At 41.1% G+C, this 23914-nt stretch overlaps 1 protein-coding gene across 1 annotated transcript in view; it reads left to right on the top strand.

Moving 5' to 3' along the window:
• Positions 1-23914, top strand: part of COL25A1 (collagen type XXV alpha 1 chain) — a 657401-nt gene that overhangs the window by 539753 nt on the left and 93734 nt on the right. The window contains exon 18 of the mRNA XM_073602240.1: positions 1464-1508. Coding sequence (XP_073458341.1) covers positions 1464-1508 — 45 coding nt within the window. The remainder of the gene's footprint in view (positions 1-1463; positions 1509-23914) is intronic.

Below are 23914 nucleotides of genomic sequence, written 5' to 3'. Positions count from 1 at the left end.
CTCAATAAAAAAGAATGTTTATTAAATCTTTTATTAAAGATTATGAATATACATGATATAGTATTACTAAAGAGAACAGACCTTGCATTAAAGAAGATATTTTGACAGTATAATTATATTTTAGATTTATGGTGAAAGCTGTGATTTTGCTCACCATTGGTGAAAAAAATAATCCTGCAGTTATGATGTCAGCAGATGAATGTCCTTCTTAACCATGTTTACAGCACAGAGCTGCAATCATGGACAGAGCTGCAGAGAAAAGGAAGAATTTTCTTTGTAGAACCATGCCAATGTTTCCAAATTTTAGTGTGATGTAATAGAATTAGCCAGAAATGCAGCCATTTTCGTACACATTTTAGTGTGTGTATATTTAGGCACAAATAAAGAGGAAGTAAACCCTGGTGGGTTTTACTTCCTCTTTATTTCCCTGCAAAGGTAAAGCATAATGGGCTAGTATGCATCGCATACTAGCCCATTATGTGTCACTTACTTGAAACCGAAGCCCGTGATGTCTCCGTTGTCCCCACCAGCGTCTATCTTAGCCCCTCTTCCTTCCGGGGCCGCATACTCCGGCTCTGTGACTGGCCGGAGTCGCGTGACGTCACTCCCGCGCATGCGCGCAGGAGCCACCAGTCACAGCATGACCCCTATTAGAATCGGTAAATATATCCTAAACCTCCACAGTATATTTCAAGCACCTACAGGTAAGCCTTAATATAGGCTTACCTGTAGATAAAAGTGGTTGTACAGGGTGTACAACCACTTTAAGTGACTTGTTCCTAAACAAGCTATGATTTTTCTCATGTTTCATTGACTATTTCTCCATACATTTATACATCTACAATCTATAATCTGGCAAAATCTAAATAGAGCAAAGTGTCTTTGAACAGAAGATAAATAAGCATCAAATCTGCATTATTTTTACTAGAAGTGCTGTCTTTCCAGCTTTACTGAGGATTGTGTTGTAATCTGGCACTGGGGGGGAATATTGGTTATTTCTATGTGCACCATGAACTATTCATTCTTCCCTGGTTGCCGGTAGCCATTGTGGTTTTTTTTAATTATAGGAGTTTATCAAATGTTTAATGTAGTATCTTGTTTTAATTGCATAATGTCATTGTAAGCAGGCGTAATCAAAGATACGTCAATATAAACCATGCCCAGGTAGGAAGTTTACCTAAAAATGCTATTAGTTAAAGACACTGTTCACGAAAGAGCTTGCTCTATTCTGTTGTTATATAGAAATATTTTTTTAAGAATCATGCAACTTATTCATTATAGCCATCCCTGTTCTCTGCTCTATTTCTCAAGCCGTCTTTTACCATCTGCCCGTGACCATTAAAAGCACTTTATTGTCACAGTTGTGTCTCTGTGAGGGTATAAAATCTGTTGTTACTGTTCCATTATGTCTGGCCTTTTCTCACCACAAGAACATATTTTTCTGTAATATGATTTTTCTGTAGGGTGAACCAGGGCTTCCTGGGCTACCTGGACTTCCTGGAATAAAGGTAAATTGCTTTTCACAACACTGTATTTTTATAGCTGCATTCATTATTATAGTATATTCTGCAAAATTCCAACAGATTTCTAAATTCATTGCAATTTCACATTGTCATGTGTAGGTGTACACACTTGCTTAACTGACTATAAAGATTATTCTTTTCAATAAAATGATATCCCCCCTCTCCTTTATATGCTGCATTCCAATTATTTTCATACTGTGGCTGTGATATTTTTGTAACCATCAAAAAGGGTTACTAAACTACACTATATTACCAAAAGTATTGAGATGCCTGCCTTTACATGCACATGAACTTTAATGGCATCCCAGTCTTAGTCCATAGGGTTCAATATTGAGTTGGCCCACCCTTTGCAGCTATAACAGCTTTAACTCTTCTGGGAAGGCTGTCCACAAGGTTTAGGAGTGTGTCTATGGAAATGTTTGACCATTCTTCCAGAAGCACATTTATGAGGTCAGGCACTGATGTGGACGAGAAGGCCTGGCTTGCAGTCTCTGCTCTAATTAATTCCAAAGGTGTTCTATCAGGTTGAGGTCAGGACTCTATGCAGGCCAGTCAAGTTCCTCCACCCCAATATGGCTCATCCATGTCTTTATGGACGTTGCTTCGTGCACTGTTCCAAATCATTGGGTGGAGGGGGGATTATGGTGTGGAGTTGTTTTTCAGGGGTTTGGTTTGGCCCCTTTAGTTCTATTGAAGGGAACTCTTAAGGCCTCAGTCATTTTGGACAATTTCATGCTCCCAACTTTGTGGGAACAGTTTGGGGATGGCCCCTTCCTGTTCCAAAATGACTGCGCACCAGTGCAGAAACAAGGTCCATAAAAACATGGAAGTGCGAGTTTTGGGTGGAGGAACTTGACTGGCCTGCAGTCCTGACCTCAACCCGATAGAACACCTTTGGGATGAATTAGAGCAGAGACTAAAGCCAGGCCTTCTTATCCACATCAGTGCCTAACCTCACAAATGCGCTTCTGAAAGAATGGTCAAACATTCCCATAGACACACTCCTAAACCTTGTGGACAGCCTTCCCAGAAGAGTTGAAACTGTTATAGCTGCAAAGGGTGGGCCAACTCAATATTGAACCCTACGGACTATGACTGGAATGCCATTAAAGTAAAGGCAGGTGTCCCAATACTTTTGGTAATATTGTGTATATTTGAATGTGAATTTTTAAGATATCTGCATTAACAGTTTTTAAAATGAAATCTAATTTTCATATACGTCATAATAATAAAGGTGGTGCTACTTTACATACAACAAAAATAATATTTTATATTATCATATCTATGAACATTTGAACATATGGTTTGTAGCTCCTTTACACCTTTGCGTGCAGTAATGTGCTTGTTTGTGTGCTATAGCAAGTTATTTAAGTAAGGCATTCAAATGAAAGTGCCAGGTGTTCCAGTTAATTTAGGTATGAGTTTGACTATTCCTGAAACACATAAAAAGACACAGAAATTTGTTGAAATGCAATATAGCTCATTTAAAACAGATTTTGAGACTTTAGAAGAGGACTTTATTAAGCTGGAATTTTCACAAGTACAGTATGTCATACAGAAAAAAATAAAAGAAGTATGGCCAAAGTCACAGGAGTGCACTTACTTTTACACTCCAATGACTCAGTAACAGCTGACAGTGGGCTACACTCTATGACTCAGCAAACATCACAGAGCCATTCCAGGCTCTGGAAGGATCCCAACCATATCGTCGAGATCCACCCAGCTGCCTGATTGACAACTGGCTCCAGCTCTAAAGCTGCACCTGTCCTCGCTCCAGCCCTACTTTCCAGTGAGTGCTGGAAGGGCAGAGCAGAGAGCGGTGACTCACAGTCATCACTCTCAGCAGTCATGTGTTTGCTCAGTTCTCATGGTTAAAGCATGGCAGGGGACAGCTGCAGAATCAGGCCAATACTGCACCATGAAAGTGAGTATGTATGTTTGTTTTTATATGCCACACACATCGCCTTTATACAAAAATTGTGTCAATGAGGTGGTAAATTAGTACTCCCTTAAAAAGCAGTTAAAAGTGTTTCACAGTACATTTGGCCCAATGTTTTGTGGACAGATGAGGCAAACATTGTACTTTCTGTTGAATGCACATCAAATAGCTTTGGAGAAAATATCATCTACGTAATAGTTTTAACTGCTTTTGTTCCCTGTGATGTCAGTGTTGTCAGCAAGGCACACTGTCAATTCACAAATTGTGCCAGAAATGCTATAGCTAACTGTCTGTAATCTAAAGTGAAAGAAGCTTGGTCATCCAATATTACACAAACCCCAGACAACTAAATCAATCAACAGTGTGGTGCAAACAAAAGGAAGTTGTGTGTTTTGAAATGACCAAGTCTTGACCTCAGAGTCATTGAAATTCTGTGGTGTGATCTGAAGCTGCCCATAGAAGACATTCCAAAAAATGCAGTAACTGAAACATCATTTTAAACAGGAATGAGACAAAAGACCTCCTAAGGTCCTCCAAACAACAGCTATAAAAAGTAATTTGTCAAAGCTATTGGTTATTGGTTAATTAAAGTGGAGTTCCACCCCCAAAAAAAAACAAAATAGTAATGTGCTTAAAAAAAAATTAAAAAAAACTTTTTTAGAACATTTTTTTTTCACCTCTAAATGCCTGTTGCTAGAGGGTCCCTCGTAGTCTGCCTCCTTCGGTGCCTGGGCTCCTGACGTCACTTACCTTGGCGCAGGAAGGGAGATCGCCTCTCCACCCTCCCTCTTGTCAATCATCTGGGACACATGACCGGTCCCAGATGATTGCGGGGCCAGTGACAGGGCGCGGTGCAGTGGGTGCCCAGCTGTGAAGCCACAGCCGATCGCCCACAGTTAAAATGCTGAGCACCGCAGAGCGGAGTGGGAGACGAGCGGAGCTTCGATCCCCTGCATCGCTGGACCCTGGGACAGGTAAGTGTCCGATTAAAAGTCAGCAGCTGCAGTATTTGTAGGTGCTGACTTTTAATTTTTTTTCTTTTAAATAAGAAGTTTCCAAAGGGAACTAAATACAAAATTTCACATCTTTGTTTTTGTTTTTTTTTGTATAATGGGGTTGTCAAAGTAGGAGTAAACTCCCTTTGTTGATTTTTACCTATAGGTAAGCCTATTACCTATAGGTACAGTAAATATCTCCTAAACATACACTGTTTAGGAAATATTTACTTTAGAAGCAGCTGGTGACGTCACCGGTGCATGCGCATTGGGGGAACGGCATACTGAAGGATCAGATTTTTTTTAAATTAAATCTCAGTATATCAAATCACTCTTTAGGATTCTTAAAGTAGTTCTAAGGTAAAAAACCTTTCAATGCCTGTTTCACCCCCCTCCCCCAAAAAACTTACCTGAGTCCTTTCGGTCCTGAGGGGACCAAGGGAGAGGAGGAGAAGCGGGAGTGGAGAATGCTGGCAGGTGACTGCCACAGAAGAGGTAAGGTAATATAAAGGGGAAAAAAACGCGCTTAGTAAGGTATTAATTAAATAAATAAATCAAGAATGTAATAATAAAGTCCAATGAGCAGCAGCTTAATGTGAGATATACACAAAACATGGTAGGTAAACAAATTGTGATGGAATATTAGTCCGGTTCTAATCCAAAACAGACACCAAAGTGAGCTTGATCAACAAATTGCCCCACCACCTTAAGAAAAACTCGCTTACCAGCTGGCAAGCAAAGCCAGGCAGATGGCTTTAGCCCAGCCAAGGCCTTTGCTTGTATGAAGATCGTCAGGTAAGCTTTAAATAAATGGCTGCATGGGTTCTCCAAACACTCCTGGCGCCGTGCGACTCAGAATAAGCTCAGTACCTCAGTAGTGCATAGGAAGAGAAATCCAACCATAGCGTAATATTGACTCAAACAGTATTTATTATAAAAATAGGTATTGCACTTACATTTAAAAAGTTAAATTTGCACATAAAAACAGCAGAGCCGGCCGGCTACAAACAGAACCTGTGCTAGCGAGACAGTGTAGTGACGTCAGCATGTATCCTCCACCAGACGCGTTTCGTCATATGTGACAACGTGGGGGGGATTAAAGTGCTATTGACCATCAATGGCTGTGGATTTTTTTTTTTTTAAAAAGGGGGGGGATTTAAGTGCCACTGATCACCAGTGATGTGCAAACATGTCATCAGTTTTTTATTTTTTTTGGTGGGTCATCAGGCACTGTTCAGTGTTATTGATGTGGATCTACATCGCTGGACAACAGGATTGACGATGGGCCATACAATGAGGGACATTTTCTTTTGGGATTTTTATTATAAAAGACTTGTGAACAAGAAGTGTGTGTGTTTAATTACTATTTGCATTTTTGTGTGAATGAATAGGGGTATTATGTACCTTTTACTCATTCATGTGTGGGGGGGCTGTATCTAGTATCTGGGGGCCCTCTATGTCCTGCTATGCAAATTGGATTGGGGGAAACCAGCATTCAATTCGCTATAGTGTGAACCCAGCCTCAGGCTTGGATTCAGCTTGTGTATGTCAGCAATGGTCAGCAAGCTCACCCCCAACCAAACCCAGATAAGTTGGGCTTCTCACTACTGACCACTAATGATTGTGGGTAAATATTTGGGGGGGTTAAAGTGCCACTGACAACTAATGCTTGTAGGATAATTTTTTTTAAAAGTGTGTATGTTTTTGAGGAGGAGGGGGGTTGATGGAATTACATTTCCAATGACCACTACCAATTATTGTGAGATCTTTTTAAAAGGTAAAGACATGAAAGGTAACTGTAAGCAATCCAAGATTTTTGGTCTTTTTTGCTTTATCATACCTCCCAACTGTCCCTGATTCGCCAGGACCGTCCCGGAAATCGATCCAAGTCCTGGGGTCCCAGCGAATCAGGGCTGAGTCCCGGAATGCCCATGGCATGTGTGGAGTGTCTTGGTTCCCCTGAATGCCACCAGCTACAGTTTGCATGGCAGCCGGAATCTCTCCCTGCTGCCTCTGACACAGTCACACACAGTGCAGAGTTGGGTGCACTGAACCCATCCTTCCTCTTCCTCCTGTGATTTCCTGTACACAGAGGAGGAGGCGGGGAGCAGCACAACACTCTGACACAATGCGGCTGATCTGAGGTCTGTTATGATTTATATGTAAATTAAACTTGCAGAGGAGGGAGGCATGGGGAAGAGGGTGGGGGGGGAATGTTGGAGCTGGGATAGGATCAGGGGGAAGAATGGAGCTTGGATAGGAGCAGGGGGAAGGATGGAGCTGGGATAGGATCAGGGGGAAGGATGGAGCTGGGATAGGATCAGGGGGAATGGATGGAGCCAGGATGGGATCAGGGGAATAGATGGAGCTGGGATGGGATCAGGGGAATAGATAGAGCTGGGATGGGATTGGGGGAATAGATGGAGCTGGGATGGGATCGGGGGAATGGATGGAGATGGGATGGGATCAGGGTGGTGGATGAAGACGGGATGGGATCAGGGAGATAGATGGAGCTGGGATAGGATTGGGGGAATGGATGGAGCCGGGATAGGATTGGGGGAATGGATGGAGCCGGAATGGAACTGGGGGAATGGATGGAGCTGGGATTGGATCAGGGGGAAGGATGGAGCTGGGATAGGATCAGGGGCAAGGATGGAGCTGGGATAGGACCAGGGGAATGGATGGAGCTGGGATGGGATGGGATCAGGGGAATAGTTGGAGCTGGGATGGGATTGGGGGAATAGATGTAGCTAGGATGGGATCGGGGAAATGAATGGAGACGGGATAGGATCAGGGTGGTGGATGGAGACAGATGGGATCAGGGTAATAGATGGAGCTGGGATAGGATCGGGGGAATGGATGGAGCAGGATAGGATTGGGGGAATGGATGGATCCGGAATAGGTTTGGGGAAATGGATGGAGCCGGGATTGGATCAGAGGAATAGATGGAGCCAGGATGGGATTGGGGGAAATAGATGGAGCTGGGATGGGATTGGGAAATAGATGGAGCTGGAATGGGATCGAGGGAAATGGATGGAGTTGGGATGGAACTGGGAGGATGGAATCGGGGGAATGGATGGAGACCGGATGGGATCGTGGAATGGATGGAGCCGGGATGGGATCGGGGGAATAAATAGATGGAGCTGGGATGGGATCGGGGAATAAGTTTTGCTTATCCACATCCCTTAAGCCCCTCCCACTCTTAAGTGCTTGGCCATGCCCACTTTAGCGCTCAACTTGCGCCACAGGTCTTGTCCCTCATCCAGTATCACTCCATCTGAAGTTCAAATGTTGGGAGTTATGGCTTTAAATACTAAAAAAAAATCAAATTTTTATTAAATACTATCAAAAGAAAGCCCTATCTAAAAAAAATATATAAAATTCATTTGAGTCTAATGTTGCAAGGATGAGTCAACTATCATAGCACTGATAACTGAAAAATGGCCTGGTAATCATGGGGTATATACAGGCTAGTACACAGGCTAGTGGTTAAAGAAAGTTGTACACTTGTAAGGGTTTAACATTATTTTTTACTTTTGACAGTATGTCTGCCCAAGATGTTTACAAAATCTGCTGATTTCTTTCCAGATTCAGTTCATGTTCTTAAAATGTTTCCACAGCAATATTAAGAGAAGTCATGCTGTTTTACTTTTACCTGTCATCCTTTTATAAATTACTAATGCTTTTTTGCTTTCTTGTTGAAAAGAGAGAGAACATTTGAAAGTTAAAATCATCTGAACATATCTTTTTTTCTGTGAATCTGTTCTTATTTAATTAAGTGATGTTCCACTTGAAATGATAAGTACAGAGAGATTTCCTTAGAGTTCTGTTATAAATAACATTGTGAGTTTGCAAGGGAACAAACACTTGTAGCAAAAGTCCTAGGGGCCACTAATACACAGAAAAAAAGGTTTGATTCATAAGTATGTCTGCTGTGTTTGTGTTAATGGACAGTGGTTGTGGGCGATTAAAGTATTTTCTTGTTTTTATTGCAGACCAGTAGAACAACAATACCTCTCTTTCACAGGCTTTTACTCTTGTTCTATGCTTATTCATTTTTATGACTTTCCAGTCTCTGCAACCATCTTTTTTTGATCTAGTCTGCCTCCTACCAGTGTCTGAATATTTTAAACAATTTTAGGTACTGACAGTATCTTGACTGTTAAAAAACATGACTGTGTAGGCCAGTAGCGGGCATCCTGTTTGGGGGTTAATATGTCCTGTGGAAAGTCACGACCTATTATTTTTTTTTTTCTGATAAAAATTATTATTACTCCATGTGCCCCATTGAGGAGATTTCTGTTTTCCATGTGTGTCTTTAAGAACAGAAGGAAGGAGAAACTCCCCAATGCAGACACAGACAGCAATAAAAGCACCTTTGGAAATAAGATGGAGAAATAAAAAAACTTCTTGCAGGGTTTTGTTGCTGTGCTCCCATTGATATATCCGCAATTAATTTGATTTTGTTGCCACCATCCCCAATATGTTAAATCAGAAATTGTTTTAAACCTCTTATGAGATTTTGTCAGCAACCAAATGTATAAACATAGAAAATATTTTTTATTAGTACCATTAGATAAAAAGGTGTTACATTACACATTGTCACATTTTATATATCAAAAGTCTGTTTACTGGTTCCCGACTGGCTCACGCAGATATACTGCGGCACAATGGCTCTCCTGGGCAAAACCCCGTACGGGTACAGCTTTCCCTTTAGAAGCCGCTGCATGGCCAGGGACCCAGTGCGCGTGGCCGGCGGGTGCGATCATGTGCACGAGAGCCAGCACGGGGATTTGTGTGTGTAAACACACAAATCCCTGTTCTGTCAGGGGAGAGGAGACATATCGTTTGTTCCAACTAAGTAGGAAGAACAATATGTCTCCTCCCCCAGTCAGTCCTATCCCCATACAATTAGAACACACTGAAGGAACACACATTTAACCCCTTGATCGCCTCCTAGTGTTAACCCCTTCCCTACCAGAGACATTTATTATTATTATTATACAGGATTTATATAGCGCCAACAGTTTACACAGCGCTTTACAACATTAGGGTAGACAGTACAATTACAATACAATTTAATACAGGAGGAATCAGAGGGCCCTGCTCGTTAGAGCTTACAATCTAGGAGTCAAGTTATACAAAAGGGTAATAGCTGTGGGGGAGGAAATAGTGCAGTTGTTAGATGAAGGCAGGATAGGCTTTTCTGAAGAGGAAAGTTTTCAGGGATCGCCTAAAAGTGGATACATTTGGAGACAGTCTGACAGATTGGGGTAGGGAATTCCAGAGGATGGGCGAGGCTCGGGAGAAGTCCTGGAGGCAGATATGGGAGGAGGTGATGAGGGAGCTAGAGCAGGAGGTCTTGGGAGGAACGAAGAGGGTGATTAGGTTGGTATTTTGAGACTAGGCTAGTTCTGTACCTGGGGGCAGAGTTGTGGATGGCTTTGTACCTTATTGTTAGTATTTTGAATTTAATTTGTTGGTCGAGTGGCAGCCAATAGAGGCATTGGCAGAGAGGGGTAGCAGACACTGAGCAGTTTGTAAGGTGGATGAGTCTAGCAGCAGCATTCATGATGGACTGAAGGGTGGATAGTCTATTTAAAGGTAGGCCAATGAGGAGGGAGTTGCAGTAGTCGAGGCGAGAGATAACCAGAGAGTGAATCAGGAGCTTTGTGGTTTCATTGGTTAGAAAGGAAGGTAGTTTAGAGATATTGCGGAGGTTGAGGCGGCAATCTTTGGAAAGTGATTGGATGTGGGGCTGAAAGGAGAGTTCAGAATCCAGGATAACACCTAGCACCCTGACATGTGGGGACGGGTGGATGGTTTTGTCATTGCTCTTGACAGACAAGTCAGGGGAAGAGGCACGTGGGGGAGGAAATATTATAAGCCCGGTTTTGGACAAGTTGAGTTTGAGGAAGTGGTGTGACATCCATACAGATATGTCGGTTAGTAAGTTAGTGATGCATGAGGAGACTGATGGAGTGAGTTGAGGGGTGGAGAGATAGATTTGTGTGTCGTCAGCGTAGAAATGTTATTGAAAGCCGTGAGAGGCTATCAGCTGACCCAGGAAGAGGTGTAGATTGAAAATAAAAGAGGTCCAAGAACAGAACCTTGGGGGACCCCGACAGAGATGGAAAGAGGAGTGGAGGAAGTAGAATTGTAAGTGACACTGAAGGTGCGTTGGGATAGGTAGGATGAGAGCCACTGAACAGAACAGTCACGGAGACCGAGGGAGTAAAGTTTTTTGAGGAGGAGGGGGTTGTCAACCGTGTCAAAGGCAGCTGAAAGATCCAGAAGTAGGAGTACAGAATAGTGTCCGTTGGTTTTTGCAGTTAGTAGGTCATTTGTGAGTTTTAAAAGAGTAGTTTCTGTGGAGTGTTGAGGGCGAAATCCAGATTGAAGGGGATCAAGAAGGTTGTTTTTAATGAGATGGTCACTCAGTTGGTTGTAAACCAGGCGTTCAAGGAGTTTAGAGGAAAAGGGGAGCAAGGAGATAGGGCGTAGGTTGTTAAGATTGGTAGGGTCCAAGGACGGCTTTTTAAGTATGGGGGTGACCAGTGCATGTTTTAGAGCATCGGGGAATATGCCAGAGGTGAGGGAGAGATTGAAGATATGGGTTAGAGAGTGTAGGATGGTGTCAGAGGGCGACCATAGCATTTGAGAGGGAATAGGGTCCAGGGGACAGGTGGTTAGGTGGGCGATAGTAAGGAGTTTAGGAACTTCGTCTGTAGTAGCAGATTTGAATAGGGGGAGTGTCAGTTGTACTTGTTGACATGGAGCCTTAGCTGGGGGAGATACCTGTAGAGTGGAGATTTCATCATGGATTGTATCAATCTTGTTTTTGAAGTGATTAGCGATCTCCTGGGCAGTGAGTAAGTCAGTGGGTGGAGGCGGTGGAGGACGAAGTAGAGAGTTGAAGGTAGAGAAGAGTTTACGGGGACTGGATGAGAAGGTGTTAATAAGAGTTGTAAAATAGGTTTGCTTGGCAGTGTGGAGGAAAGAATAGTATTTTTGGAGAACAGATTTGTATTGGTTGAAGTCTTTGAGAGACTTAGTCTTGTGCCACAGACGCTCAAGAGCGCTACTACGTTTTTTGAGAATTTTAGTGTCATCTGTTTGCCAGGGTTGTAGGGGTCGAGGCCTGATTCTGCGTGTAGTGAGGGGAGCGAGCTTGTCCAGGTTGGAGGACAGGGATTTATTGCAGATGGACATGGCTTGGTTGGAGCAGGGCAGGGGAGAGATTTTGCTATAGAAGTGGTCAGTAGCAGATTAGAGGAGAGAGGGGTTGAAGTTGCGATAGTTTCTACGGGTGATAGGCGATTGGAGGGAAAGTTGGTGGAAGACAGGGGGAGAGAGAAACTAATAAGGTGGTGGTCGGAGAGAGGAAAAGGATTGTTTGAGAAGTTGCATGGAGTGCATGGGTAGGAGAATGCAAGGTCAAGGGTGTTGCCATCAGAGTGAGTAGAAGCCTGTACCCATTGCTTCAGGTCAAATGAAGAGGTTAGACTAAGAAGTTTAGAAGTAGCAGGAGTGTTTGTATTAGCAGGGATGTTGAAATCACCGAGAAGGATTGTAGGAATTTCCGAAGAGAGAAAGTAGGGTAGCCAGGCAGAAAACTCATCAAGGAAAGTCGATAATGGTCCAGGGGACCGGTAGATCACAGCAATTCTTAGGGAAGTTGGAGAGAATAGACGTATACAGTGGGCTTGGAATGATGAGAGGGAAAAAGATGGAGAAGAGTGCATAACCTGGAAGGTGCTCTGGGGGATAGGAGGAATCCCACTCCACCTCCCTTGCGCATTAGGCCTAGGGGAGTGAGTCCAGTGAAGACCACCCTGGGATAGGGAAGCAGGAGAAGGGGAGTCAGATTCATGAAGCCAGGTTTCGGTGAGAGCAAGTAGATTAAAGGAATTAGTGACAAAGAGGTCATGAACAGCAGTGAGTGTGTTGCAGACAGAGCGGGCGTTCCCGAGGGTGCAGGAGAGAGGGAGGCTGGCATTGGGAAGAAGAGGAATGAAGACTAAATTGCGTAGATTGCGACTACTGCCAGAGGGTGTAGGGTGATGGTGAAGGGTGTGTTGGGCACAGTTAAATAAGGGAGGCCCAGGGTTTGGGGAAATATCTCTAGCGATTAGGAGAAGCAGAAGAGTAAGGGAGGTAATATGAGAATACGATTTGTATGAGGGGACATGCTTCAGTATCCTGGGGGGTTTGTTAGCAAGTGGGCTCAGAATTAGAAAGAGGTGATGGGTGCAGTAATAGGGGGAGGGGAGAAGTGAGGGTGATATGTACAGATTGTGGGGTGGAGCAGAGGGGCGAAGAAAAGAGAGTTTGAGGAGAGAGGCAGCAATTGTGAAAAGGAGGAGAGGTAAAGAGTGCATGTTTCAGAGAGGAAGGTGAGATGATTTGGAATTGAGGTCATCTGCAGTCTGCTGTGGTTTGCTTTGTGCAAATCGCTGAAGTGCAAGAACAGAAGTGCCACTTATTTAAAGAACCCCACTTCTTTGGAAGAACCCCTGTATGTGCAGCCCCCTGTATGTGTTCCCCGCATAAAGAGGGCCTTGTTTTTATACTGTATTGGGTGTGGATAGAATCTGGCAATTAATCAATTAAGAGGTGATAATGGGCACACAGCTAGCAGAGCATAACTTTCACACCACAATCAAACTGCAAGGGGACTAAAAGGCCAAAATTGTAAAGATAAGGAAACCCATAATTTAGGTAAGACTTAATAGCTAAATAAACATTGAAATAATGTGAGCATGACTACATATGGAGTTGAAACAGTGGTAACCAACAGATTTACCAAATATGCATGTGAGCAGTCAGTCAATATTCAGTTTAAGGTATATGGAGGTATAAATGCAGATTTACCAAATATGCATGTGAGCAGCCAGTCAATATTCAGTTTAAGGTATATGGAGGTATAACGCAGATTTACCAAATATGCATGTGAGCAGTCAGTCAATATTCAGTTTAAGGTATATGGCGATATAAACGCAGATTTACCTGTGAAGAGAGAAGAAAATGTTCAGATGGATGGTGCAAAAGCAGAAGTGCCACTTATTTAAAGAACCCCACTTCTTTGGAAGAACCCCAGTATATGCAGCCCCCTGTATATTTACACAGTAATCAGTGCATTTTTATAGCATCGATCGCTGTATAAATGTCAATGGTCCCAAAAGTGTCCAATCTGTCCTTTTGCAATGTCGCAGTACCGCTAAAAATTGCAGATTACCGCCATTACTAGTAAAAAAAAAAAATAATAAAAATGCCATAAATCTTTCCCATAGTTTGTATACGCTATAACTTTTGCGAAAACCAATCAATATACGCTTATTGTGATTTTATTACCAAAAATATGTAAAAGAATATATATTGGCCTAAACTGATGAATACATTTTTATTTTATTTTTTAATTTGGGGATATTTATTATAGCACAAAGTTAAAAATATTGGGTTTTTTTCAAAATTGTTGCTCTTTTTTTGTTTATAGCGCAAAAAATAAAAACCACAGAGGTGATCAAATACCACCAAAAGAAAGCTCTATCTGTGGGGAAAAAAGGACACAAATTTCGTTTGGGTACAGCATTGCATGACCGCGCAATTCTCAGTTAAAGCGACGCAGTGCTAAATTGTAAAACGTGCTCTGGTCAGGAAGGGGGTAAAATCTTCCGGGGATGAAGTGGTTAAAAATAGTATTTGAACCCTTTTTGACAATGATGTCATGTTGTCGAGTGGTACTTCCCTACTGAAGAACGTTATGTAATGCATGTTCGAAACACGTCAATAATAAGCGCATAGGGATCAATAATGTCAAACTTGAACTAAACAGACAGTGGTACAGCCTGCAAACTGAAATGACATCACCACAGCCCGCTTCAACTCAAAGAGTACAACGCGTTTCGAACATGCATTACATAACGTACTTCATCAGGGAAGTACCATTCTACAAAATAATGACATCATTGTCAAAAAAAGTGTTTAAATACTATTTTTAACAGAGTTTGCTATATAAAATGTGAAACTGTGTAATGTAACACTGTTTTTTAAGATGAGGCCATTTGTCACTAGCCCTTTTTATCTAACGGGACTAATAAAAAATATTTTTATACAATTTTCTATGTTTATATATTTGGTTGCTGCCAAAATCCAATAAGAGGTTTAAAACAATTACCCATTTCCCATTGATATATCCTTACTTCCTGCTGTGTCAAAAGCCAGAGAATTGTGGCAGATCTTCCCTGTAGGGACACACAGATAGAGTTCTACTTTAATTAAGTTGTTTTGAGAATTTCTCAAAGTTACAATAAGCCATAAAATATCACTGACACCACCATTACCAGGGAACTCCAAAAGCACTAAGTACTTATTAATTAGCAGAAAGGCAGTGCTCTTACAGGTACAGAAACCTGGATAAAAAAAATAATGATAAAAATACAATAGCTTATCAGAACATGCTGGAGGGCATCCAGCTGTGATCTAACATAAGAATATGCTGTGTACAGTACTTAGTAAGTAACTGCAAAAAAATGAAAAGCTTTTCCCTGGGCGATGTGTTATTGTTAGTGTGGTCAGGTTGTACTGAATAATGCTCCTAATAGCCCACAAACTGCATATCATCTGACCGGGCTAACTAACACACAGTAAAAAATGTCAGATTTCATTTAATTTTTGACACTTGAATGAGCAAGGTTTGTTCTCTGCCTCAGGATGGATTAGCATTTACTATTCAGTTATATGTAACACCTTGTAATAGACACACTTGCACAAAAAGTCTTTGGGCAAAGTGTGATATTTTACTGTATCCAAGAACAACCAGAAAGACTTCAACAGCTGTAATTTAATGGAAACGTACCTGGAATTAATTGCAGAAGCTTAGTTTTATCATTTCTTGTGCCATATTTTATCAAACAGAAGCCAGTATGTCATTTATATTCAACATTGTCATTAGGTAAACCAATTGGGCCTCTGCTATTCTTGTTGTTTATAGCACAAGTATCTCCAATGTAGAAAAAAACCTTTAAGCAAAATAAAATTTAGCTCATCCGGCGCTTCTGGAAAGATGATCTATGATAGAATTTAGCAGCTGCTATAATGAAATAGAAAATTAAACACAAAGCTCTAGAAGTCCATAGATGTAATTCACAAGCTATAACAGCGCTCTGAAAATAAAAGCAACAAAGTTCAATGGTGATAATATGCCCTCTAAAGAGTGAGTCCAAAGTGCATCAGGTGATCCTAAAGGTATTCATATGGTGTTTTTCAAAGAATAAAAAACCTTCACCGCACCACATGAGACCGCTCCCCTCAAAAAACAAACTCACCAGAACAATGTAATAAAGACGCCTTGTTACAATGATGTATCATTAGCCTGTAGCAAGCCCCTTTGTTGCTTTTATTTTCAGAGCGTTGCTATAGCTTATGAATTACATCTATGGAGTTCTAGAGCCTTGTGTTTAATTATCTCCAATGTATCTTACAGTATCTAAGAATGTACAGAAATATGCTAAATACAGATCTTTTCTGGAAATTGCTTAAAACATTTGCATGTTTTTACATTATTAAAATAAAACTTAAACCAGTTTTATCAAGATTGCACAATTTGTGAACAAAATACCCTTGAAGTCCTTCTGTGTCATATCAGAATAATTTTATCAAGGCTGTTTTCAAATAAAGACCACATATCACATTTTCTACTTTCATAAAGTGAGTCATTTGATCCCCATTAGTATAGTATTGTATGTTCATAGGGGACAAATGTTGGGTTTTGTTTTACTCAGTCCAACTGGTATGTTGCATGTGCTTATATTGAGCTCCACCTAGTGGCACACAGCAAAACTGTCTTTGGATATGGCCTTGCAACTTCAATAAACAGAAGGAAATGTTATCCCGCCATTCTTGGTTAGCTGCCTGGAGACAATGAAAATTGTCTATCGATTGCACTTAAAGAACGCAGACAATTTTAAAAGTAAGAGCAAGTAACTAAAATCTTACATCCAATCACTAGAAAAAAGGACAGCTATAAATAGAAAAAAACATGAATTATGGATGTAATCTTGATTTTTTTTTTTTTGTCTTCGATTTTCGTTATCTTTTTGAATATCCCCTTTTCTTCTTTATCCTCTTTTTTCCTTTAGCTTGTTTGTATTCATCTTGTCTTCACTTCCCTCACTAAACTACAGTAAAACCTTGGTTTGCGAGCATAATTTGTTCCAAAAACATGCTTGTAATCCAAAGCACTTGTATATCAAAGCATTTTTTTTACAGGGTATAAAAAAGAAGAAAGGCAACTCTAAGTGTAGCAAAAGGTTGCTAAATGTTGTACCTTCATTAAATGTAACCATATTGCTACACTTAGAGGCTCCTCTCCTCTTTTTTATACTCAGTTGTGACATGACGCTACTCTTATATCAAGACATTGCTTGTATATCAAGGCAAAATTTATTAAAACATTTTGCTTGTCTTGCAAAACGCTCTCAAACCAAGTTACTCTCAAACCAAGGTTTTACTGTATTTTTAGTTGTTTGACCCTTTACTTTCATACCCTTGACCATCACATTTTCCCCATTCCATTTTATGATGATGAAAATGATGATGTTCATTCTTAACATTGCTCTATATCAGTGATGGCGAACCTTGGCACCCCAGATGTTTTGGAACTACATTTCCCCTTGATGCTCATGCACTCAGTAGGTGAGCATCATGGGAAATGTAGTTCCCAAACATCTGGGGTGCCATGGTTCGCCATCACTGCTCTATATAGTGTGTTTGCCTCAGTAGTGATTTCAGAGAATTCGTGTTTGAAAATGATGTTACTGATGGACATTTGTCTTATGAGAAATTTTAAATAAGCATTTAGTTGTGGGTTTTCAGAGTTCCATAGGAATTTTGAAGACAACTGAATACATTATCTGATCAAGTTCCTAATTCATTGGAGTTTTGTTATCATGGCGATCAACTCCCTCTGATACAAACATAAGAATTACTAGGCAGAATCCTAGAGGTTCGGTTTTCTAATTTTCTCATTAGCAAAGGCTTGATGGGGCATTTTGTATAAAAGATTTTTATGTGATAATATTTAGCATATCTATTAAAAAACATGAAGAACACATCTTGACTTCTCTGGTAGACATGGGAAGAATATGAATCATATTTACCGTTAATAGTCAGAAATGTGATTTAGTTTCACTAGAAGCATGGCTTCCCCGAATGCCCACAACCAACTCACCTAACCTCCTCTAATAGGAGTGTCCTTAACAGCCACTAAAATGCTGACATGGACAATGGGGAGAGACAGTTGAGAGCAGTTTAACCTTCATTAAAGATTTAGACCAACAGTAGTAGATGTAAACAAAATTAGAAGGGTCTACAGAAGAGGCTATACAGTTAATTGTGGTGTATGCTCTTAGGAAGGACTACTATGGGAGTAGAGACTATTCTGGAAAGTGAATGTTCACTGAGCTTAGTAAATTAGTTGTGTTCACTCCAAACATTCATTAACCCCTCCTGCCCAGACCAATTTTCAGCTTTCAGCACTCACACTCTTTGAATGACAATTGCGCGGTCATGTAACACTGTACCCAAATGAAATTTTCATATTTTTTCCCCACAAATAGAGCTTTCTTTTGGTGGTGTTTGATCACCTCTGGGTTTTTTATTTTTTGCTAAAAAAATGAAAAAGACCTAAAATTTTGAAAACAAAAACAAAATTGCACTGAGAGGTGGCATGAATGGGTGGCACTGATGGGAACTGCTGGGCGGCACTGAAGGGCATTGATAGGTGGCACTGAAGGGCACTGATGGGTGGCACTGATAGCTGGCACTGATGGGTGGCACTGATGGGCACTAATGTGTGGCAGTGATGAGCACTGATGGGTGGCAGTAATGGGCACTAGTAGGTGACACTGATAGGCAGCACTGCTAGATGGCACTGATGAGGCACTGATTGGCATCACTAGTCGGCATTGATAGGTGGCACTTTTGGGCATTGATAGGTGGCACTGATATTCACTGGTGGGCACCGATTGATGGCACTGTGGGCACTGGCAGACAGTACTGGTTGGCACAGATGAGGTGGCTGTGCCTCTTCCTCTTCGGGACCGATGTCCCTTCAACAGAAGCCAGTGATCGGATTTTTTTTCTCCTCACGCTGTCAGCGTGAGGAGAAAAAAGGAACGATTACCGAGCTTCTGTTTACATCACATGATCAGCTGTCATTGGCTGACAGCTGATCACGTGGTAAGGGGCCGGGATCGTCTCATTGATGCAGTGATAACAGAGCATGCCATGTACGACCCGCAGGGGGCGCACGGGAGCTTGCAAAGGGAAGGACGTCTATTGATGGCTTCCTGGCAATGTAGGTCCGCGCTGTAGCTGTCATTCGGCTATAGCATGGACGGGAAGAGGTTAATGTGAAAAAAAGTAAAATAAAAACATTTTTATTAATTTCCCCTGCACATGTGTGGGTTCAAATTAAACACAGATTTACCTTATTATACAGCCCCTATTCCTTTAGTAAATAAAAGTGGTGGGAATGGGGGTGTGGTTTACTGGCGCTGTGTGTGTCTACGGAACCCCGCTCAGGAGCATGACTGCCTGGGTGCCCCCATAGCACATGGCATGCTAAGCGGGCACCTAGAGCAACAAGGAGCAGCCAGCGCTGGCAGGGGACTTCCAGAATAGGAGGTAAGGGACTGCTCTGTATAATACTGTTACACAGATCAGGTACAGTAAGTAAAACTTTTTTTTTCACTTTAATTTTTAAAAATGTAGCCTTTCATATCATGTTAACGCTATTATGTCTATATAATCCCCATGACTCTGTGTTACTTTCACTACTTAATATTTTATTTTTAAATATCCATTTACTAGCAAATAAATGATTAATGTGGATGTAAACCGTGCATTTCGTAGCATGCAGTGTGTTTATTAGACTTGTGAACACCATTTGCTATTGTGGAAGTTTCCCACGTTTGTGTCATGGACTTTTAAGTAGCTCCCTTACAGTTTAGTGTAATACCTCCGGCTACTGCATGACATACAGGGGAGAGGTGAGGGTCGGGCGAGGTTGTACAGTTGTCAACCTATGTGTGAGGTATATGTGATATTAGCTATGCATTTAAGTACAGCTCTACTAAGAGCCAAAGGTACTAGAAGGTCTCATTTTAAGATTCTGCCCCCACTAACCACACTCACAGAAAATTAAGAACTTTAAACATTCACTTAAAACATTGCTACTTCTAAAATCCTGTTCCTGAAAATAACTCAAGTCCTTAAGATGTCTAAACATAAACCCTAACAAAATGAAACCCTGTAAGATATTTCCGATCTCACCACAAAGCTTCATGCAGTACGCGTTAAATAATGGAGGCCTGGACTGCACATAATTGCAGGCTTATTTTAGAGCAACTATAAATATGCATCTTTTAAGATGAAGGCTCAGCCATAGAGGAAATATTTAGAGAAATAATATTCTCCATGTTTTTACTCTTGAAATGTTCCACTTTCCATTATGAAAAAAAAAAAGAAAATGAGTTTCATTTTACTGCTGGTGTTTCCCTGTAATCCTCTGGAGCAGGTATCATGCTGATGTGAGCTGTTATTAGCCTTGCTGTAGGAAGTAGCATGTAATAATAGTAAATGTTGAACGACGGGGGCATTCATCAGAATTTTCTCTCATACTAGTCAGAGAGGGATTGACTTATATATTTTTTTTTATCAAAAGCAGGGCAATAAATGTCTTGGAAATAATTACCTCAGAGTAAATCTTTATCCTTCATTCCTGAGGTATAAGGATCATGCAGTGTGATACTGTACCTCCAGGAAGAGGAAAATGTTTAATATACACTCGCTGTGATATGGAGCAGTGACCATATTTCCTCTCCTAGTTATGGCTCATGTGTCAGTGAAGCTATCTAGACATATTTGTGCTTTTCTAAGTACCGGAGTGCACGTTTACTTTATTTTGCACCACGGGAACATCTGTTAGAAACAAACACTCTTTGTGACCCTGCCGTTTAATTTTAGTAAATTTTGTAGCACTGGCACTGCGTACTCCAGATGGAAAGCAAAGGGGACTCGTAAACTTGTGAAATGAGGCAATGAAATTTACTCCATATTAGCTGTTCCTTCGCTGCTGAAAACATTTGTTTTGCCCGTAGGAATCATGGGAAGTGGGCCACACATAACACATGCTAGAAATCAGCTTTGCAACACCCAAAAAATGGTTTGTTTAGTCATGTTATCATTAAGAATTGCCTGCAGCTTCTTTTCTTTTGCACCCTATTATTATTATTATTATTTAGGGTACTTACATAGCGCTGTCAATTTATGCAGCGCTTTACATATACATGGGATTGTGGGTCGCACTCTTTTTTTTTTTTTTTAAACACAATACAACAAATTGGTGTCTAAAATGGCCGTGGCAACTTTATTGGTATTGAAATAAATCAAATAACTTTATTTAAAATTTAACATAGAATAAATAAATTATATTTCAAACTTAAAAAACAAATTCTAAACTCGCTTAGTCATAGGACTCGAGCTATAAAAGAATCAATTCATAAAATCAAAGTCCCCCCTTCATCCAAGGGTGACATAACCACATAATGGTGCCAGAGACAAGGTTGGGAGGGAAGGGGAGCTCAATCCTAAGCTACCTCAGGGCAGATGTGAGCGGGTCTGTCACAGAGGCAGCTTATATAACCTCCTGCACCTGTGGAAAAAACGTTTTTCCCGCTCACTGCCTCGTGACAAGCCCGCTCTTTTTATTTATTTATTTATTTATTTATTTATTTATTTATTTTAATAAAACTTTAAACCCATTGGCGGCCACAATCCCATGTTGTGGGCTCCTTATTGTGCCCAATTTTCATTGTACATTCACATCGGTCCCTATCCTCAAGGAGCTTACAATTTAAGGTCCCTAACTCACATTCATATACTAGGGCCAATTTAGACAGAAGCCAATTAACCTACCAGCATGTCTATTCTCCCTTCATTTCTTTATAGTCCTTTTCCTATCCTATTCAGTCACTTTTAATTGCCCAATACTGAGCCTTGTGCTCATATTTCTACATTGACAGTTACAAATGCTAACTTTCTGCGCTTACATAACCATTTAAGTCCATTCCACCTTTTAAAGCGGACATTTTTACGTGTACTATAATGTCGCTTGGGTATGATGTTACCTACTACAAGCTAACTCCCCCTCCTCTTTCTGTTTGAAGAGTATTTTGTGACACCAAGAATGAGCAGTATTTTTTTTAGAACCAGGTATTAGTCTTAAGATTATTGTATTTATCCTTATTATATGTTGTATGCCACTATGTTAGAGCGCACGCTCAGGTACTCTGTACCCTTTTTTTAAATTGTTATATGCCACTGCTGTATCCATTTCCTTTTGTGAAAAATCAATGAAAAACGACTGCATGGATGCGGGAATTGATTGAGATTCTTTTGTTCAGGCTGCAGGGCCTGAAGAATGAGAGAAAATGAAGCCATGTATGGCTACCTAAAGATTACCTGGCTACAGTGAAAGTATTCACAACGCTTCACTTTTTCCACATTTTGTTATGTTACAGCTTTATTTCAAAATTGATTATATTCATTATTTGCCTTAAAATTCTACAAACAATACCCTATAATGACAACATTAAGGAGTTTGTTTGAAATCTTTGCAAATGTATTAAAAATTAAAAAAGGAAAAAAAATGTACATAAGTAATCATAGCCTTTGCCATGACACTTAAAATTGAGCTCAGCTGCATCCTGTTTCCACTGATCATCCTTGAGATGTTGCTACAACTTGATTGGAGTCCATCTGTGGTAAATGCAGTTGATTGGACAGGCACACACCTATATAAGGTCCAACAGTTAACAATGCATGTTAGAGCACAAACCAAGCCATAAAGTCCATGGAATTGACCGTAATCCTCCGAGACAGGATTGTATGGAGGCACAGATCTGGGGAAGGGTACAGAAACATTTCTGCAGCATTGAAGGTCCCAATGAGCACGGTGGCCTCCATCATCCGTAAATGGAAGAAGTTTGGAACCACCTGGACTCTTCCTAGAGCGGGTCGCCCCACCAAACTGAGCGATTGGGGGAGAAGAGCCTTAGTGAGGGAGGTGACCAAGAATCCAATTGTCACTCTGACAGAGCTCCAGCATTTCTCTGTGGAGAGAGGAGAACCACCAATCAGGCCTGTATGGTAGAGTGGCCAGACGGAAGCCACTCCTCAGTAAAAGGAACATGACAGCCTGCCTGGAGTTTGTCAAAAGGTACCTGAAGGACTCTCAGACCATGAGAAACCACATTCTCTGCTCTGATGAAACAAAGATGGAACTCTTTGGCCTGAATGGCAAGCGTTGTGTCTGGAGGAAACCAGTCACCACTCATCACTTGGCCAATACCATCCCTACAGTGAAGCATGGTGGTGGCAGCATCATGCTGTGGGGATGTTTTTTAGTGGCAGGAACTGGGAGACTAGTCAGGATTGAGGGAAAGATGAATGCAGCAATGTACAGAGACATCCTTGATGAAAACCTACCCTAGAGCGCTCTGGACCTCAGACTGGGACTAAGGTTCATCATCCAACAGGACAACGACACTAAGCACACGATAACAAAGTACTGGCTACAGGACAACTCTGTGAATGTTCTTGAGTGCCCCAGCCAGAGCCCAGGCTTGTACCCGATTGAACATCTCTGGAGAGATCTGAAAATGGCTGTGCACCGACGCTCCCCATCCAACCCGATGGAGCTTGAGAGGTCCTGCAAAGAAGAATGGGAGAAACTGCCCAAAAATAGGTGTGCCAAGCTTGTAGCATCATACTCAAAAAGACTTGAGACTGTAATTAGTGCCAAAGCTGCTTCAACAAAGTATTGCGCAAAGGCTGTTAATACTTATTCATGTGATTTTTTACATTCTTTATTTTTAATAAAAGATTTCAAACAAACTTCTTTCATGCTGTTATTATGGGGTATTGTTTGTAGAATTTTGAGGAAAATAATGAATTTAATCCTTTTTGGAATGAGGCTGTAATATAGCAAAATGTGGAAAAAGTGAAGCACTGTGAATACTTTCCAGATGCACTGTATCCAAACCCAGTTTCACTCTATGTCCATCCATGCATTTGTACGTCTGTCCAAGTCTACGGCCCTCAGCCGCTTCCAATCTTCATTTGACTGTCGGTCTGTATCTATCAATATCCATCACCTTGTTTCCATCTGTTTCTGTCATTTTCTGGCCTGATTTACTAAAGAATATGCAGGTTTGCAGTTGTATTGAAGCATCCATAAACAACCACCGTATGCTCTCACAATACTTCCTATGCACTTGCAATGCTTGCAGAGATGCATACAAACACATCATCATATGTACAGCTAATTTACAAATTTGGTTTGCTAATCAGCATAATCTCAAACATTCCACATACACTAGCTTGAATCAAAA

The sequence above is a fragment of the Aquarana catesbeiana genome, linkage group LG01 (assembly GCF_042186555.1).
Source record: "Aquarana catesbeiana isolate 2022-GZ linkage group LG01, ASM4218655v1, whole genome shotgun sequence".
NCBI lineage: Eukaryota > Metazoa > Chordata > Amphibia > Anura > Ranidae > Aquarana > Aquarana catesbeiana.
Note: the sequence above shows the minus strand (reverse complement) of the source record. Positions and strands in the feature narration are given on the sequence as shown.